The 20,293-nt window shown below is 42.3% G+C and overlaps 1 protein-coding gene across 1 annotated transcript; it reads right to left on the bottom strand.

Moving 5' to 3' along the window:
• Positions 1-2,641: 2,641 nt before the first annotated feature.
• On the bottom strand, positions 2,642-15,218 carry LOC133897870 (probable potassium transporter 17). The gene is given in 10 exon segments (XM_062338698.1): positions 2,642-3,050; positions 3,052-3,096; positions 12,990-13,353; positions 13,422-13,723; positions 13,815-13,881; positions 13,973-14,233; positions 14,319-14,369; positions 14,455-14,697; positions 15,076-15,169; positions 15,171-15,218. Coding segments are annotated over 10 exon segments (1,869 nt in total). The 5' UTR covers positions 15,204-15,218.
• Positions 15,219-20,293: the final 5,075 nt, after the last annotated feature.

Raw genomic sequence — 20,293 nt, 5'->3', positions numbered from 1 at the left:
TCGCAAGAGATACTGAGAGGTCCAAATGGGTGGGTATTTATAGGCTAAGGATCGAAAATTAGCCGTTGCCTAACAACCCAGAACTTTTTCTTAACGCCGGAAGGTCTGGTGTGAATAACACGCTTCACATCGGAATATCCGATGCTAATACTTCTGACAAAATAGCCGTTAACTGTTCTATTAGCCGTTAAACCTTCGGTGATTAATCCGGACTTACGGCGGATCATCCGGCGCATTGAAATGGGCCAGATGATAGTTTGCAACCTCTCTGTGTAAATTCATCTGGTGATCACGTTTTGCTTCGCCGGACTATCCAGTGAGTGGAATTAGTTCTGGACTTCACTGCTTTCTATTTCTCCGGTGTTCTCACCTCTCTAACGCCGGACTATCCGGCGTGGTCTTCAACAATTTTTCAAGTCAGAACACTTAAGAATTGCTCCGGTGAAATCACTCTTTATACAGAGGATCATCCGGTGAATTAAAGTTTCGCTGAATTTATCTATTTCAAAAACATTTTGAGTTCTACCTTCTAGATTCGGAGCCAAAAGCTTTTTGAGGTTAACCTAGCAATAGAAAGTCACAAGTGTGCATCTACTATGTCTAAACTCACCTAGGTCAAGCTACAACTCTTAACCCCTCTTTATAGTACGGTCAAAAGATTAAATAGAAATAGAACCTATAGTATTCTAAGTGTCCTTCATCTCCTTGTGACACTTAGAACTAGAAGATTCTTATCCTTCAAGTTCCGGTCCTTTGATCGTCCATATAAGATTTTTAACGGGCAAGAGTATCAAGACATCATTATCAAATAAATTTTTCTTTATCCTTTACACTGCTCAAAAACTCAAACGTTAGTCACAATAATATAGTTGTCATTAATCACTGAAACTCTTATCTCTTTCTTAGGGGCTTAGATGCTACATATGTCTCTTGCTAGGATGCTTGGTACGGATAGTGTGGTATTTTTATCTATATATTTATCTTTGTGTTTTTGACTTCCACTTTATATCTATTTTCAACGAAGATGCTACCGATTTTTTTTTGGCGGACCTATAGGTAGGTTTGTAGCACTTCAAGCTTATGGAGATCCTTAAGGTATTACACATTCAATCTATGCTTTTCACCAATTCTTCATGATTTGTTTTGTTGTGAACTTTGGTATTTTACTTTCGTTGCGATTTGCGTTTTGCTTGCGCTTTTCATAATGTGAATATTTCGTTTTTTGGGACCTGCAAGCCTCACTGCGAACCGAAGCATGGTGAAATTTAATTTTTGCAGCAGCACTGGTACAAACTTAGAAAACAAGCTCCTGAACTGAACTGGCCCCATGTCCGGACTGCAGGCTCGCAGTCGTTTGGGCCCAGCGTTCTGGAACTGCACTGGGCTCGCGACTCGGTTAGGAACAGTGCACAACGACACTACTGCTTTGATCAGGGCGCCGTAAGTGCACAACAATCTCCCGGCAGCGACACATGGAGACGTCTACGCTCTACAGTGATGTTTTCTTCTTCTTCTTCATGCTTTGGGAAAAGGACTACAGCGAGCACAATGTTGCAACGAAAAGACGTACAATTTGCAGGCAGTATCTCTTCTTTTCTCTCTTTACCGTCACTTTTCCGAGCCTGATTTCCCCACCAATCACGCCATGAGCTTTATTTTTGCTATTGCAACTGTTTGTCTTGTTCCTCAGTGGATCCAGACGTTTCTTACCATCTATTAGTATCTTCATTCCGGTGAAATTTGAGTAAATTAAGCTGAGCTTGACGCTGAAGTTCAAATGAATCTGTTTCAGTGCACCTGCCATGTTCCTCGAGAAACATTGAACTTCAGAAACTAAAAATGCAGACAGTTGAGCTCAAGGCAGACGCACGACTAAGGTGTACATACAAATTCTCGAAAGAGTCTTTTAGTGTTGGTTTTTGCTCAGCTTCACGGCGATGAATCGTGAATGCAAACCAAGATTTGGCTATGCACTCTCTTGCTTCCATGTCCGTAAGGGAATCTTATCCTGAGGATGAACCGTGTCGTGACATTAGGACTTCCGAACCGTTAGATCCGGAATAGACGTACCATATTAACTGCTACAGTGATTACATGGACAATAGAATTGCTACAGTAGATTATTACATAAAATAATATCAGAATACTGTTCACCAGATTCATATTACTGTATATTTCGACGACTTTGTAAAGCATGTCAGAGGATGAGCGTCCGTCCGCAAGTGCCTAGAACAATAGTAGAATCGCTCGCTGTTGCAACGATTAGACGCCAAAGGGACAATCTAAGCTAGTTTTCCGCGCCCCCGGAAGAGCTGATGGGATGTAAATTGTCCTCACGACACAAAACAGATGGTCTCCCTTTTGCATTCGACTGTTCTAGTTTGAATCATCCAACCAAAAAGCACTACTACGGAACGACAAACGATCAGTACCACTGAAAAAGGAACGAGGTTCCATATCACCGAATGCAATGACAAGCAGTAAATTCCGACTAAGACACAATTTACAAGGTTGAGGTGAATTTCTTATTTACCATTACACACCACGGGTACTCATCGACCCATCGTGATGGTGGATTTTTTTTACGCCCATTAGATCAAGGCAGCAAACAACACCGATCACCCGATCGACCAACAGCACGTCAAACCTTGTACAACATGCCGATCTCGACCCGCTGTTGCAGTGGCGTGCCGAGCGCTGGCAGGGCGGAGCGGCAGATGCCATGCAAGAACTCGTAGAACCCGAGCATGGCCCTGTCGAACCACCCGGCGTCCTTGCCCACGTAGAACCTCATCTTGCCCCGGATGTGCACCACGCCGGCCGACCTCGCCGTCTCCAGCTGCGCAGCCTCGGCCTCCGTCTCGATGTGCCGTCGCAGGCAGCTGGTGACCTGCGCGGCGAGGTCCTCGCCGCCCTCGAGGCCGAGGCTGTCGGCGTAGCCGTACTGGATGGTACAGCCGTACACCCCGTTCGGTCCCAGCCTACTGATCAGGGTCCTTTCACGTTGGTCGACCTTGGCGACCAGCAGATACCTCAGGGTGACGAAGACTGACCGTGTGCAGTGAGCTCATGTTCTTGATGTAATGGCCTAGGATTGTAGTTTTGAAATTAAATTGAAATATATATGTGATGGGTGATAGATAAGATTGTCGATTTAATTTGTCGAGTTTTGTATTGTTTGAGCTTGATTTGAGTATTTTGATTATGGATTAATTGGAATTGAAGAAATATGTTTGCTTGTCTCATAGTATGCAGATGACGGATGCAACTTGGTGATCGATGATAGGTGATCGGGGCTAAGCTGGTGCTTGGTGCCGGACGATTAAGGAGGTTGGACAGAGTCGAGGGTGATCCTAGCCGTACATATGGAGGTCAAACAAAGTATAAAACAGATGATGAAGATGACGTATTGACAAAGTCAAGCGAAAGGGATGCCGGTCCAAATGACAAGATGACTCAAGAGATCGGGAGCGAGAGAGACTTGCCGGAGGTCAGAATCGCAAGACAGAGTATACGTATCGATACCAGAGCGCTCGCTTAAGATGTAAACAAGTGGCGAGTTACGCTTTGAGAAGCGTGCACAGTGTTTCACGGTTGAGCCTCGAAACTATAGGAGGATTGGAGGAGTATGTGACACCATCACGGAGCTTGCATCAAGACAAAGCTAAGTCATGATGCATCGTGGCCGTTCGATGTACGGGAAAAAAAATAGACTAAAATACCATCGGTGGCAGATAGGAGTATACTACAAAAGAGAGATATTTTTGTAACAAGCTAGGAAACTTGTGGCTCAAGTTTCATAGGTCTATAAATAGAAGGATAGGGCTATGGGAGAGTTTTAACAAGCTATTCGAGCCTATTGTGTCACTCATTTGAGAGCATAGTGCTAGAGTTTTAGAGGAGAGAAATGATGAGTGCTTAGTCTATGTAATATGTGTGAGTTTTTTATAGCAAAATTTTTATAATCTGCCTAAAATAGTGCTTACCTCTAGGAGTAATAAAGCTTATTTTCTTTCTCATGCTTAAATTCATCTCCTTCTAGTTTTTCTCTATTGGTTCCCTTACAAGTTTGTAAGTTTTTGGTGTTTCTTTGTGATTTTTTGGTTTTTGGCTGAATTTTTAGTATCTTGTGAAGTCATTTTTCTCATTGCTAGAGGAATAAAATACGCGTATAATAATACAAATTTGGGTCGCGCATTGTCTTGCCTCTAAGTCATCAACTTGGAGAGTTTCTTCGTATGGTGTTCATCTCTTTGAGTTTTTGGTGTTTCTCCTAACGATCCAATTTTTGTGGGGGTTAAGTCATGGATTAGTTTGTTGTGGAATGTAGGGTTCAATTTCAACTATAAGACCCACCTTTGTTGGATTTTCAAATTTAATTTTTGAATCGGAATTTCTGGGTTAAGCCTGAATTTCTGCTGTGTTTTCGTGTTGCTCTTTGTGGTGATTCCTTCTTGAGGTGCGTTGGGTAAAAATAGGAAAAGACCATCTGTTTCTTCAAGAAATTTTTTGAAATGCTTATTCACCCCTCCTCTAGTCCTACAATTGGTATCAGAGCCGGTTTGATCACTTGTTGACCTTAACCGGCTTTGTGATCTGTATGCGATATGGAGAGAAATGGGAAGATTTTGTTATTCGATGGAAGAAGCTTTTCGTACTGGAATGTGTGTATAGAGGCTTATCTTCTAAGCCAAGAAAGTGCAATATAGAAAATAGTTGATTCCAACTATGCAGTCCCTGCTGCTCGCATGACTTAGGTTCAAATTGAATAATATGAGGCTAACAACAAGGTCAGAAATATTTTGTTTACAAGCCTGAGTCAGAATAATTTTGACAGGCTCCAACACCTCCATACTGCCCGAGAGATCTGGATTACTCTAAGTGTCTTTTATGAAGGCACTAATCAGATTAAAACTAGACGCCAAAGCACATACAACCAACAATATCAAATATTTTTGCAATGACCTGGTGAATCTCTGGATGCAATGTTTGCTCATTTTGATGGAGTTATGAGCAACCTTTGATCCACTGGTGTTTTGCCCTACTCTGATCATGAGAGGGCGATCAAGTTTCTCTATGCTCTCGATCGTAGCATATGGGAAGTGGAGATCTCGAACATTGAAGAGTCACCAAATTATGACACGTTAACTTATGATGAACTCTTCAGCAAACTCAAGTCCACCGAGATAACTAAGGTGGCTCAGATAGGCCTCAGAAACCCTCTGTCTTAGAATATAGCGTTAGTTTCTGGACCTAATGGTGGCAATAAGGCTGGAGCTAGCTATTCTTATGCTAATACTTCACTGAGTAGTTTTGCTTTGTCTTTCTTAGTTTCTATCATAGAAGAGCAAGTGAATACACTAGGTGATGAGGACCTTGCTCTCATTGTGAAGAAATTCACCCGCTTCTACAACAATAGAAAGGACCAGAGGCAAGGGGGCTCCCATGCCTATTTTGAATGTGATGATACCACTTACTTCAACGCGGATTGCCCCAAGCTCAAGAAGAGGGAGGACCACGACTACAACTCTGAAAAGCATAAGAAGAAGAATAAGAAGCCTTTCTTCAAGAAAAACCACAACAAGATAGCCAAGAAGGCAGCCAAGACGACTTCTAGGGCGTTCATAGCGGCTCTCAGTGACATCGACACCTCTTCAAGAGAGGAGGAGGAACCGCAAGTGAAGAACAAGAAAAAGGCTAAGGACTTCACCAGCCTCTTCTTCATGACGGATAACAACAATGACAGTGACCCCGAGCTTTATCCCTCTGAGGTATTACCTTCCTATAATCAGCTTTCTATCCAAGTCGATACCTTGAATGATGCTCTCATTAGCCAGGATAGGTTACTTAAGAAAGTTGTGCATGAGTTGAAGGATCTTAGACCTAAGTATGTGTCTGTGTCTACTGAACTTGCATTGCTTAGGGCTAGACCTGATATGGAGAAGTATGAGAATTGTTTAATTGTCATGGCTGAACTTACCGAGCTTCGAAATGTGCATGCTCAAGTTACTAATCGGCTTGAGAGTGCTGAGAAGAAGCTCCTTGAGGAGGAGTCTAGGTTTACTCTCTTATGTGCTTACAAGAATTGCTCTTTGCTGGTAAAGGATGTTGAATTGAAAGACAAGCACCTTAAGGAGATAAAATCTAGATTAGAGAGTGTTAGGTGTTCAAAGGATGTGCACCCGAACTGTTTCACCTGTATAGTTTTTCACGACAAGCTCAGCTAGGTTAGAGGGAAAGTTTAAAAGCTTTTGACAGAGAATAAATACCTCCTTTCTCTAGTGGATAAGTGCTTAGAGGGCAAGGGGAAAATGAATTTGATCTTGGCTAATACCAAGATGTGTGCTGACAAGACGGGTTTGGCACTTGGGGTTAGATTTTAAGAGTGTGGCTTACAATAGGGAGAGTAAGACTGTGTTCACCACACCTACTACCTTAGAAGCCGAAAAGTCCAAGATTGCTGCTACATCACCACCCATCAAGAAGAAAACCACATCACAACTCATCAGGAAGAAACCTGCACCATAACCCAAGAAGGCTCCACAACCTAAGGTGAGAGCCTCTATAAGAGAGCCCAGAGTGACTGGCAGTCGAGCTCCCGAGAGACTTTACCATTGCATCTATTGTCAGAGAAATGGTCACTTGGTTGGGTTTTGCTTTCGCCGTAGGAGAGATAAGCGGTGTGGGTGGGAGTGGAGTACCCAAGACATGTACTGCCCCTCCGTTGGTGTATATGAGTCTTTTCCCCGCTCCTGCCCACGAGTCTTTAGGGTTTTTTAGTCTTTTCCTAGAGATGCTGCCCGATGTGAATTTTACCATGACTCATATGATTTTGATCCACGTGCAAGAGGCTTTGAGTCCCAGCGCTTTGGTGTTGAGTTGCATGCTCCTACTATTTCAGCTTCAAGGTAGATGACCGAGTACTGGATTCCTAAGAGGTTTTTGAATAACCCCAGCATTGAGCTATCCACCTTGTATTCTTCTTCCATGTAGTGGTAGTTGGAGGCTTGGAGAACAAGTGGCTCGTTGACTCCGGTTGTTCGTGCCACATGACCGAAGATTTATCATGGTTCTATAGCCTCACCCCGACAAAGCATTACAAGTACATCACTTTCGAGGATGATCGGAAAGGTAGAGTGAAGGCCAAGGAATGGTAAAGGTAAATAAGAGTCTTACTCTCAAAGATGTGACTTTGGTTGAGCATCTGGGATACAACTTGTTTTCTTTATCTCAGTTGCTAGATAAGGACTTGGAAGTGCACTTCAAGCGCGATACTTCTCGAGTTATTGATTCTTTTGATGCTTTGATTTGCAAGATTTCTCGAGTTGGGAGAAATTTTGGAGTCGATTTTTCTGAGGTTTCTAGTTCTTCTCGATATTTACTTACTCAATCTTCTTCTAACCTTTGGATGTGGTATAGAAGATTAGGGCACATGAGCTTTGATTTGCTTACTCGTTTGGGTGCCCTAGGCTTGATCTGAGGATTGCTCAAGCTCAAGTTTAAGAAGAACCTTGTTTGTGCTCCTTGTTGGCATGACAAGATGGTTGTCGCTCCTCATCCACCAGTCAATCTGATGATGACTGAATGATCAGGAGAACTTATCCATATGGACATTGTTGGTCTTTCCCATGTTAGTTCAGCGGGTGGGAAGTGGTATGTAATTGTTATTATTGATGATTACTCTCGTTACTGTTGGGTCTTCTTTCTTGTGAGCAAGGATGAAGTGTTCTCACACTTTTGGAGCTTACCTTTGAGATTGTTCGAGAAACTTCCTAGTGCATTAAAAGCAATTCATAGTGATAATGGCACCGAGTTCAAGAACTATCTCTTTGATGCTTTCTACCTTGAACATGGCATTGAGCATCAATTTTCTACCCCACTCGTTCCTTAGCAGAATGACGTGGTTGAGAGAAAGAACAATACTTTAGTGGAGATGGCTAGGACAATGCTCGTTGAGCATAGGACTCTTATAAAGTTTTGGGCTAAGACGATTAGCACAACATACTATATCTCAAATCGGGTTTTTTTTACGCTCGATCTTAAATTTGACTTCTTATGAGTTGCACTTTGGGAGGAAACTATAAGTTTCACATTTGAGAGTTTTTGGTTGCCAGTGCTTTATCCTAAAGCGTGACAATCTTGACAAGTTCGAGTTGCGCTCTTCTGATGGCATTTTCTTGGGGTATTCTCTTCATAGTCATGCTTACGAGGTTTACAATCTCGACACTAACACCATCATAGAATCATGTGATGTGACTTTTGATGAGTCAACCGCTTGTCTAGTTCTGTCTTTAAGTGTGCATGTGATCAAGAGATGAGATAGAATATCTTTGTAGATGATGATATTCTAGCTCTTGATGATGACAAGGATGATCCACTACTTCCCTCGATCACACCTGCTCCAGAGCTGGCTCCTGCTTCATCTACTCTAGCAGAGGGTCATGTAGCCTTTACTTCCACTTCAACTACTCTCGAGTCTGCACCAGATGTGTTTGAGGGGGGATATTATCTCAAGGCGTGAGACCCCTCAATACATTCAGCGGTGACACCCTACACAGATAATGATCGGTGATATCAATGAGATGGTAACGAAGTCCAAATATGCTTCTCATGCTCATTTTACTGATTCTGCATTCGTTGCTTCCATTGAGCCCCACGATGTTGGACATGCTTTATCTTATTTAAATTAGGTCAATGCTATGGATGAAGAGCTTGAAAATTTTGAGAGAAATCAAGTTTGAGTCCTTGTAGAGCCACCCCCTAATGTTCATGCCCTAGGCACAAAATGGGTTTTTAAAAACAAACAAGAGGAGGATGGGTCTATAGTGAGAAATAAGGCTAGACTAGTGGCTCAGGATTTCACTCAAATTGAGGGGATAGACTTTGGAGAGATATTTGCATCGGTAGCTAGGCTAGAAGCCATTAGGATCATCCTAGCATTTCCGACATTCCAGGGTTTCAAGCTATATCAAATGGATGTCAAAAGTGCTTTTCTAAATAGTTTCATACAGGAAGAGGTCTATGTTAAGCAATCCCCAGGCTATGAGTACCTCAAGTACCATCATAGTGTATACTAGCTTCAAAAAGCTTTGTGTGAACTTAAGCAAGCAACTAGGGCTTGGTATGATAGGCTTAGCTCTTTCTTGTTAGACCATGGTGTTTTATAGGGTCAGTTGGTAAAACTTTATTCACTCTCAGGCATGACAAAGATTTCCTACTTGTTCAGATATCATTTTTTGGCTCTTATCACGCACTTGTTGCCAAGTTTGCAGAAACTATGAGCATGAAGTTTGAGATGTCGATGATGGGCGAGCTCAACTTCTTCTTTGGACTTCAAATCAAGCAATGCAAGCATGGTACATTCGTCCTTTAGATGAAGTACACCAATGAGCTGCTGAAGAAGTTCAACATGAGCGACGTGAAACCCTTGGCGACACCAATGGATACCTCGACCGTGCTTGATCCGGATGAAGATGGCGAAGCAGTGGACCAACGAGAGTTCAGGAGCATGATTGGCTCCCTCTTGTACCTAACGACGACAAGATGGACATCCACTTCGTCGTCTGCCTCTACACGCGCTTCCAAGCTTCACCGAGGACGTCTCACCGCCAAGTGGTAAAACGCATTCTGGGGTACCTCAAGCACACTCTCAAGTATGAACTTCGGTTTTCTACTACCTTTTCGTTTTCTCTTTGAGATTTTTCCAATACGAATTTTGCTGGTTGTAGAATTGACAAGTAGAGTACCTCTAGTACTTGTCATTTCTTAGGTACTTCTCTTGTGTACTGATCTTCTCATAAATAGTCTAGCATTGTATAGTCTACTACTTAAGCTGAATATGTAGATGCTGCTAGCTGTTACTCACAAATTTTGTAGATGGTTGCTACATTGAGGGACTTTGGGTTAGATTTCAAGAGTGTGCCACTTTTGTGTGACAACACCAGTGCCATAAGCCTAGCTAATAATCCAGTTTAGCACTCTAGAATCAAACACATAGATATGAGATTCCACTTTCTGGGAGACCACAATAAGAATGGGGACATGGACTTGAAATACATTGATACCCAACACCAGCTAGTTAATATCTTCACCAAGCCTCTAGATGCTACTAAATTTACCTATTTGAGGGGAGAACTTGATGTGTGCCATCTTTATGACATTGTGTGAGGGGGGTTGCCTTTGTATATACTTTATCTTATTTTTATTGTATTTGTATTGCATCACATCATGCAAGATAATCATAGTAGTTGAGCTTTGACTTGTATATTTTTAGCATTTTCATTTGCTAGAATTAAATTTGGACTAAGTTGAGTAGTTATGCAAAGTAAGCTTTTAATCTTAGATTCCTCTTGATGCTTTGACATGAAACATTTCAAGCAAACTAGCTTTTCTTAAGATGAAATTTGATAATTTTATGAATCATGTAGACTATAAAATGCTACATTCTTGATCACCATGTTCGTAATTGTTTTGGCTTAGTCAATGCTTGTGTTAAGGCTAGTTGGATGAATATCTTACTCTAGGATTCTTGGTTCAAATCAGTGGATTGTAGAACATTGCACTATATTTTTTTATCTTTGTCAAATGTTTAGCTCATGATAGAACCTTGGAAGAACATGTGTTCCTTGTGTCGCAAAGACACTACTTGACTTGATCTTATAAAAACTTGATAAATTGTGAAATTTGAATAATCTTGTGAAAATCAAGTTTCTTACGCAAAAATGTGATCCAATACGGTTGTCTTGAAGCCTCGAGATGTTTACCGTACCCCATCGCGCGACACTTAGCTTGGGTAAGAGGCAACTTGAGGATAAAAATAAAAGAAAAAGATCAATTTTGTTTTAATCACTTGATAAAATTAAGTCTTTGTTTTATATGGGAGCGTTTGTAAAGCCTACTGTCATGAATGCTTGCTTGTCTAGTTTGAGATTGAAGTTGGCTAGTTCTTAATACTTGTATTACCTTGATATGAGTGGATGCTTATGTGGTGGTCGCTTTGAACATGATTCGGCAATGTGAAATTATATGTGTCAACTAATTCTTCGGGTTTAGCTTGTGAAGCTTCATGTTCTTGTGTCATTGTCCCTTTTTGAGCCTTTGTACAATTGTGAGCTTCATCCTCTACTTTCCGTAGCTCTTTGACGTTTCTAGCATTTGCAAATGCTTTGTGGTATATTTGTGAAAGCTCATTAGGTTTGCATGTTCATGCATTGCATAATATTTTGTTCTTGATGTTTGCATTGCCAAAGTGGGAGAAATGAATGAAAAAGGGTAGAAATAAAACATATGCATCAAATCACAAGAAGAATCTTGCATAAATAAAAAATGTGCATTCATCAAGAGGGAGCATTTGATTTTATGTTTTTGAGCTTTTATTGCTCTTTTGAGGTTTTTTTATTGTATTTTCCTCTCTTAGTCCGTATGTAATCTTTCTTATGCCAAGTGACATATTTTTGCTCTTTTTTGAGTTTTTTGTCACTTCGATGAGCATATCTTCTTCAAACCAAAATCTTTATGCTTTGAGGTGTTGCCAATGCACTCATAAGGGGGAGATTCATAAACCAAGTTGAAATATGCCTTAGTTTATATGTGATAAATGATTGACAAGGTTGTCAATTTAGTTTGTCGAGTTTTGGATTGCTTGAGCTTGGTTTGAGCATTTTGATTATGGACTAACTAGGGTTGGAGAAGTGTATTTGCTTGTCTCATGATGTGCAGGTGACGGATGCAACTTGACGATCAATGACGGGTGATCGGGGCTAAGCGGGTGCTTGGTGTCGGACGATCAAAGAGGCTGGGTGGAGTCAAAGGTGATCCTAGCTATACATGTGGAGGTAAAGCATGAAATGGAGGATAAAGATGACGTGTTGACAAAGTCAAGCGAAAGGGATGCCGATGCAAATGATAAGGTGGCCCAAGAGATCGGGAGCAGGAGAAACTTAATGGCTGTCAAAATCGCAAGATAGGGTATACGTGCCTACATTAGAGTGCTTGCTTAAGATATAATCAAGTGACGAGTCACGCTTTGAGAAGCGCATGGAGGGTTTCACGATTAAGCCTTAAAACCGTGGGAGGATTGGAGGAGTATGTGACACCATCGTGAAGCTTGCATCGAGACGAAGCTAAGTCGTGAAGGCAATGCAGCCGTTCGATAGACAAAACAAGAAATTGACCAAAATACCCTCGGTAAAAGGTAGGAGTGTACTACAAGAGAGGAGTATTTTAGTAATAAGCTAGGAAACTTAGGAGTATAGACCTATAAATAGAGTGGTATGGTTATAAAAGAGTATGAACTAGCCATTTGAACCTATTGTGTCACTCATATGAGAGTCTAGTGCTAGGGTTTCAAAGGAGTGGAATGATGAGTTCTTAGCCCATGTAATAAGTGTGAGTTTTTAAGAGAAAAATCTTTGTAATCTGTCTAAAATAGGATTGTCCTTTATGAATAATGAGGTTTATTTTCCTTCTCATGCTTAAATTCACCTTCTTCTAGTTTCCCTTGCAAGTTTGCAAGTATTCGGTGTTTCTTTGTGATTTTCGTTTTGGTTTTTTTGGCTGAATTTTCAGTTCCTTGTGAAGTCATTCTTCTCATTGCTATAGTAAAAAATTTCACGTACAATAGGTCTTGTATTTCTTTGCCTTTAAATCATCAACTTGAAGAGTTTCTTTGTCTAGTGTTCATCTCTTTGAGTTTTTGGTGTTTCTCCTAAATATCCAATTTTTGTGTGGAGTTCAATTATAGATTGGTTTGTTGTGAAACCTAAGGTTCGATTACAACCATAAGACCTACCTTTTGTTAGGTTTTCAAATTTGATTTTTGAATCGGAACTTCCGAGTTGAACCTGAATTTCTATTGCGTTTTCGTGCTGCTCTTTGTGGTGATTTTTTCTTGAGGTGCGTTGGGTGAAAATAGGAAAAAACTATTTGTTTCTTAAAAAAATTGTTAAGACGACTATTTATCCTTCTCTAATCGCCATTCTCGATCCTATAAGATGAGCGCATCCTGAATGTTCCTGTAGAAGAAGCACAGGCTTGGAACCCTATGAATCTCAGGTTTTGCCAAGAGCTCACCGAGGCGCTCCACGGTCACTTTGTGCGCCATTTCGTATTAGATTTTCCGCTGCCTGCCGTAGTACCAGACGAACATGATCGGTGCGAGGATCATGGAAACTGCAAAGGGGAGCCAGCCTCCTCCAGGGATCTTGGTGAAAACAGCACTGACATAAGACCCCTCCATGATGAAGAAGGGGATGAAGTACAGCGCCACAAGAAAAGGTGATGTTCTCCATATGATGATCATCACCAGAGTGAGCAAGATTGTTGTTATGAGCATGACCACCTGCAGTAACAATCAAACATTTAGTCTTCATGTAAGTAGTATTTGAACATTAGCAAGTGGAGCATTTTGTGAATTCGCTTGCCGAATGCATTCCCTATCTCCTTTCCACCACCAAAGCTTAGTATGACACCGACAAACAGTATCATGTGCACCACTTTAACACGGGGGAAGTAGTCCTGGACAACTGATTGCTTAATGACGGAAATTGTCGCAGATATCGAGGATTGGCTTGCGACAATTGCTGCCAGCGTTGCGATGATAAACAAGGGCCAGTAAACCGGGCGAGGGATAAATTTGTAGAACCCATCACTGAAGTCATTGACATTGTTAATAAGGTATGCCGTTTGCCCAGCATAAGTCAGGACCAGAGAAGGATATATGCTAAATATAAATACTATCCGCAGAAACAAAAAACAGCGTTTAATCAACCATATCATGAACAATTCACAAGGAATAGGAATTCAAGCTTGTATTCTTGATGAAAATAACCTGAATAGCCTTTTTGCTGATGTGGCCTAGATCTGCAAACATGGCTTCAGCACCTGTATGCATGCAAGATCCCTAAGTACATAAACGTTGCATCATATTTGATTTGACAGATCAAATGCAAGAACGTGATGAAGTGTTTGTTACCTGTGATGCATAGAACAGTTCCACCGAGAAGCTGCCACCCTTGCTTTTTATTTCTCAGCAAGAAACGAACAATATAATGAGGTGAAATGGCTTTGAAGATGCCAGGGTAGTAATGAAAAACGCTATAGACGCCGATGATTGGAGTGGTGAAAGTCCATGCTGCCATGATTGGAGAAAACAGAAAGCTCACTTTTGAGGTCCCATATTTTTGCAGCAAGAATAAGCCAACAAGAATTGCGGCAGACAGGGCTTCCGCAACAGCTGGGAGATTCAACGAAAAGGATCGGTGATCGTAATCAGAAATATTGTTGCCATTCTCATTGGTTACAGCTGTCAAACTACTTACGCTTACTAACAGAAGGAAATGGCCCTCTTAGTCCGTCAATCGCTGATAATACTGAAAGAGGTACGGAATTAGTGTCAGATATCTTTGCGATCATAAAAAAGAGACTAGCTTAAGCATGTGTTTATAAAAGACAAACCTGAAATAGCAGTAGTGAGTATGCCATCCCCAATGAGCATGCACATCCCTAGTATTGCCATGAACAAAAGTACTCTTCTGGCTACTATGCTTCGCTCAAAGAACTTCCCTAGCTTACTAGGCCTTCTAGCTGTTGCAGACTGATTGTGAAGTAGTGGCTCTTCCTCTGAATAAACTTTTCTGGAAGGAAGTATGCCTATATCGGCATGCCTACACAACAGAGAATACAATGCAAATGTACCACCTGCGAAAAAATATTGTTCTTAGCAGTTCTTTACATGGAGAACATCTATAATATTGCAAAGTAACATTCGATCTGTCCATGAAAAAGATTCTTTTTAAGAAACTAGAAACTACAGTATCTCCTCTGTCATGCATTCAGACGTTCAGTTCAGCTCATTAATGAAGTTGAACGAACGAACAATAAAATATCATAGTATCTATACTGGATGCTGCATAGTGCATAGTATTAATACAACGGCCCATATACAATAGAGATGAAGTTGATCTAAGAGAGATGCAAGGTTCAAAATATCCAAATCTTTCAAGAACTAAATCTTTTCTTTCAAAGTAGTCTAACTCCAAAAGTCATTTAGAAAGGCAACAACAGCACAGTAATTACCTTCACCATGATCGTCGGCATTGAGAGCTATGCCTACGTACTTGACCACACCAATTAAAGTAAGAGTCCAAAACATTATGCTGTATATCCCCAAGGTAGTCATGTTTTGTGGGAGATGCCAAGTTCATTGAGGGATAAACATAGAGGGGAGAAGTAACGAGGCCACCGAAAACAACACCAAGAGTTTTGTAAGCAAGGAATAGATCTTTGCGGAAATTGCCACGTTGCTCACAGTTGAGGGAAGACATTATTATGAACCACAAAGATAAAGATTCATCTTTCTTCTTGGAACCCAAATAAGAGAGATGCACTGCATCATAGTGATCATATAAAGGAAAACCCAACGTACTACTTCCTTTATCACGCTGATGAACAGCATGGGCCGGGGATGTTGCTCATGTGGAAATGTATGGGCCTCATGAGAAATGTGGACTCTTAAGGGCTTTCTTGTTTGTCTACTTTCGGTTTGGCACATTTGGAGACTTTTAGCGATATGGCAATTGACAAACGTCACATTGTGAACTAAGGATTTGTCTTTCACAAGCAAAATCGTCCTACTGAAGCACACCAACTGCTCTCTTTGTTACTATATGGACGAGTAACTTAAAAAGGTATAAACATCAGAGATAAAGTGAGGGAAAACATGATTGAGGAGAAACCCTTGTTAGTTATTACATCTATTCGAAGGGATGCATACTGTATCCAGGTCCAGGAACCCGCATCACAAACCATGCTAACGACCACTGGTCAAGTCTTTTAAGATTTAATCACATCAACGACACAGTACATATACTGATAAATTTGAGATCTTGACGTTAAACAGGAAAAAAAGGACCGATACTAACAAAGATTATTGTTTTGCATGTTGAACAAAACAATATACTGACTTGTCATGCACAATAATGGAAGAAAGAAAATGCAGAGATTCCCCTGATTCCACACCCCACGACAAGCAATTGGACCATTGTGCAAAAACAAATACTACCACAATCTAACTGCACTGAAAAGTGGCAGAAAATCAAAGCTGCTCACTGCAAGGTGACAATATTATTCGTTGTCAGTTGTCAACGGCGCAGAACACACTGGGGAAAAGAACAACACGGGCTTTGGAAAGGGTGGCACAGAGCTATCGCGATTCGCGGCCAGAGTAGAGTCAAGGTCCACGTTCGCATTGGCGACGCCGACTCGGCTGGGTCTCAATTCTCCATGGCCCTGTCACAAGAATCCAACACAGTCTTTGTTCCCAACAAGATTGCAAGTCCACACCACCTCGATCACTACAACTGAAAATTGCCTAAGAACTTTAGACATGCAGCGAGATTCCTATTCTTTCATGCAGTCTCCATCAGATAAATCAGTAAAACAACCCAGTGGCCAGTGCATGTTAATGCCTGAGACCTAATATAGAGGAAGTAGTTAACCCCTGGACGAGAAATTCCTTCTTCTCTTTTGGGCAAGAAAGGTACACGAACGGGAGATAGGAGATTGCCAGATTGGGAAGATCATCAATCGGTTAGGACAACTCATCAAGTGAATACAGGGGGGAGAGCTGTGGAAGAACGGAAGGGTGGGCAAGGTTTTCGCGTGCGCACTGACCTCCGCCTCCTGGTCGGCCGTGGCTGTGGCGGAGGTGGTGGCCGGGCCTCCGCCGCCACGGGAAGTGCTGAGGGGGCCCGCCTCGAGATCCACGTGGCCCCCAGTCGTCATGTTCGGGAGCGGAGGGGGAGCGCCGCGCCAGAGGGCGTAGCCGAGACAAAGAGGCGCCGGCCTAGCCTGGTGTCGTGTAGGCGGGCGAGGCCTGCAGGTCACAGGTTTGTATCAAGCGCGAGAGTCCGAGGAGGAGACGCCTGCTGCCTGAAATTTGCCATGCTGCCGCTCTCGTGTCACGAACACAAAAATTCAACTAGCCGTAAGTTTATGATCTTTTATTTAGGTTGAGATTCGAATTCAAAAAAAAATTGTAAATAAGATAATCAATAAATAGATTAGTATTAGATAGAAAAAAAATAGACGAACAAGATAAATCGGAGCTGCATTTCTATTCATGCCACGTGAGCCACTCTATGAATGAACCCAATGCCCAATCTACGGCCCATTTACAACTTTGGGCTGCATCGTCCGCGCAGGCTGCGGTAATGTGCCGAGCGGCCCATCCAAAGCATCAACCTCCCACACTGCATGGGCCGCATCCTGGTAGGCCGGCGTTGCCGCTTCGTCCATTTCGTCAGTTTGGGTCTCTGCTTTCTTGGACCTTGGGCCGTGCAGAAATTTCAGAACAAAGCTTCTCCTGCAGTGGAACTTAAATTTCAAACTTTAAGAACTTTTTTAGATAAGGGAATATTTTATTATTTTAGCCTCTGCACAAAGCATGCACACAATCATCCATTGTTACGTAGTTTCAGTCATGGGTGCAAATAAAAGGGCAACAAATGGCAAATGATAATAGAATACCGATCATAAACCTGATGGAAAGCAAACTTCAAAAACAAAGTACTTTAAGAACTTGTATACACCAAAATGAATTTATTTTTCACGTGGAAATTGTTCTTATAGATTCGTTATCAACGGTAGCTTTGCATGAGTAACATTTTTTACGATACATGGTACTAACGTGTAGTTTTTTTAGACGCATGATAGCATGCACTCTACTAGCTAACGGTCAAAAGTGAGCAGCGGAAACCGTGTCGGTCTGAAACGAAACGATGTATTAGAAAACAGAGGGCGTAGTGCATTTGCACACCGACGCCAACAAGGCACACGGCCTCTATCAGCTTTGCCTTTTCTCACGTTGGACCGATGGAAGTCCGGCACGGAAAGGCACGGGCCACACAAGGACCAAACGGTAGCCGCGACGAGTGAACGAGCGAGTCGCGTACGCCCCGCACAGCAGAACCACGGATGCATTCGGAGTTCGTCAAGAGCCAAGACCTCGCCGATAGGGCACGGGCACCGAATTGACCTGGTTCACATGGCCGTTTGCCCGTTTCCTCGAAGGAGAACAGGTCTAGGCTACCGTCACATGCAGAATCCTGCTCCTGTCAATCCGTTGCTCCAAGGAATTCGGAAAAGTCTTTTCCCTCGGCGCCAGGTCGATGCGGAGATCACCACACCAGTCGAAACCCAAACGAAATTATTGGCTACCCCGACACCCAAACGACACTCATCCAACAGGTCGTTGCGTGTGAAGACTGCCAAGGAAACATCAAATTTTCCCTTTTGAACTCCAATGATATACAAACGCCTCAAATGGTCTCAGAACACAGTGAACTATTTTAAGGCGATTTTATGCTCGTGGTTGCCTGAAATAGGCCAATGAGTTAAGCATGCATGCCTGCCGGGTACTCATCAGACCCTCAGTACTTGTTAGAACTATTGTAGTAGCAAATTTACTGCGCTGCACTACCAGGTGAGCACCAATGGTAATGCTTACTACATCTCAAGCGTGGGCATCATTGCATGATTCGATGTGAATCTCTCTGTGCACCTTTTCCATTCATCCATTGTGGCAATTCGTTGGACCTACCATAATGCTGTGCTTCGCGGGTCGCCTAATCTGATGCACTGCATGGACCAAAGGGCTTTGTGTGTGAGTGTGCATGGTCGGCATTTTTCTGTTGCATGGCAATGAGTGGACGCTTCCATGCTTTGTTCGTAGTACTAGCATGCATCATTTTCTCTCATGTCGCTGATCGACCGCCTACCACGTACGTACTTTGGCATCATTCTGTGGTACATTTCTATCAGAATATTCCATTTGAACAGCACGAACGACTTTTTCTCGGCGAGTGTTGGACATTTTTAGGATGCCTAGAAACAGCTAGCGCTTCCTCCAGTAAAGTTGGCAACCAGTCGGGTTGAATCCAGATGAAGCAAAAACCTGCCCATTACAAAACCTGGAAGTTAGATCTAAATCCGAACCCGAAATGAGTTATGGGCGGAAATCGATCGGTACTTGAACCTGCGCCAGTCAAGTGTCCACTGGGTTTCTGGCGTCCATCGGTTTTGGATCTGGCTTCCAACACTAGAGCATTCTTTTTCCACTTAGGCTCTATAAATCTATCTGACCAGGAGCTATTTCATCATCAACCCACTAGACAAGTCAAATTTCAGAATAACCGAATAGGAATTAGGGGGTCTATTTCAGAACAACTCAAACACACTAGACAGACTTGCAACCGAATATGAATATCAGGAGCTGTCAAGCATTTGGTAACCGTTGATCTAACAAATTTATTAAAGAATTAGAGATATTTTGAGTAGGTGAATCACAAGAGGAACACACAAGGGTTTTAAAAAGGTTCGAGTCTCTCTGAGGATAATAATCTTATGTCATATTTGTCTAGTATTGATCTGAGCCTATTACAAGGGGGTATAGCTAGCCTAGATAGATCTAAACCTAGTCGATAACTTTCTTCTTGGTTTATGTTGGCTTCTCTCGACTTGTTTAGGCTTGTGTCCCCTCGTTTTGGCGTGTAATGACATGTCCCATCCGCAGGGCCCCTTGGCTCCGTATATATATGGGGTGTCGTATGCCCTTTGAACTCCTCATTCCTATTCTTAGAGATAAACATTCTCAGTTACGAGACGTCTTGAGTACCTATATATAGTTTCTTTTAATCCATGATCCCCTTCATGGAGACAGAGATATACCCTAGGAATTACGAAAAATCCTATGATACTTGGATATGGTAACTATCTATTATTCATCGTCATAAGCTATTTTGGAATAACCCACTAGACAAGTCAAATTTCATCATCAACTCAGGATCCAAACAAGTCAAGTTTCAGTAGAAGAAGGATGGGTAACTCACCTTCTTGGAGCTTGGACGTTTCTCTGTGAGCCACGGTCCTCGATGCTCAGTGCACTCATATGTGCCGCGTGCGCTCTTCATCGGGATCTTGCTACCATCGCTGATTTGGCCTAATCGCCCAAATCTTGCACTCAATGACTCAGGCAATGGAGCGGCGACGGTCCATGCACTCAGGTAATGGAGCGGCAGTACGACAGATGGGCATTGGAGGCGTTATCCGTCAACCACTCAGGTGTGGTCGTCGATCACATGGAGATGTGGAGTACTGGACTGGAGTCATGGACGTGGACCAGGTGCCCAGGTGGAGGTATGGAAGTTGGAGAGCTAGGGTTCCAACTGAATGGGCTGGCCCACTTGTCGCTAGGTTGACTGCTAAGGCTGAGACACTAAGCACTCAAATTTGGGCA

The sequence above is a fragment of the Phragmites australis genome, chromosome 17 (genome assembly GCF_958298935.1).
Source record: "Phragmites australis chromosome 17, lpPhrAust1.1, whole genome shotgun sequence".
NCBI lineage: Eukaryota > Viridiplantae > Streptophyta > Magnoliopsida > Poales > Poaceae > Phragmites > Phragmites australis.
Note: the sequence above shows the minus strand (reverse complement) of the source record. Positions and strands in the feature narration are given on the sequence as shown.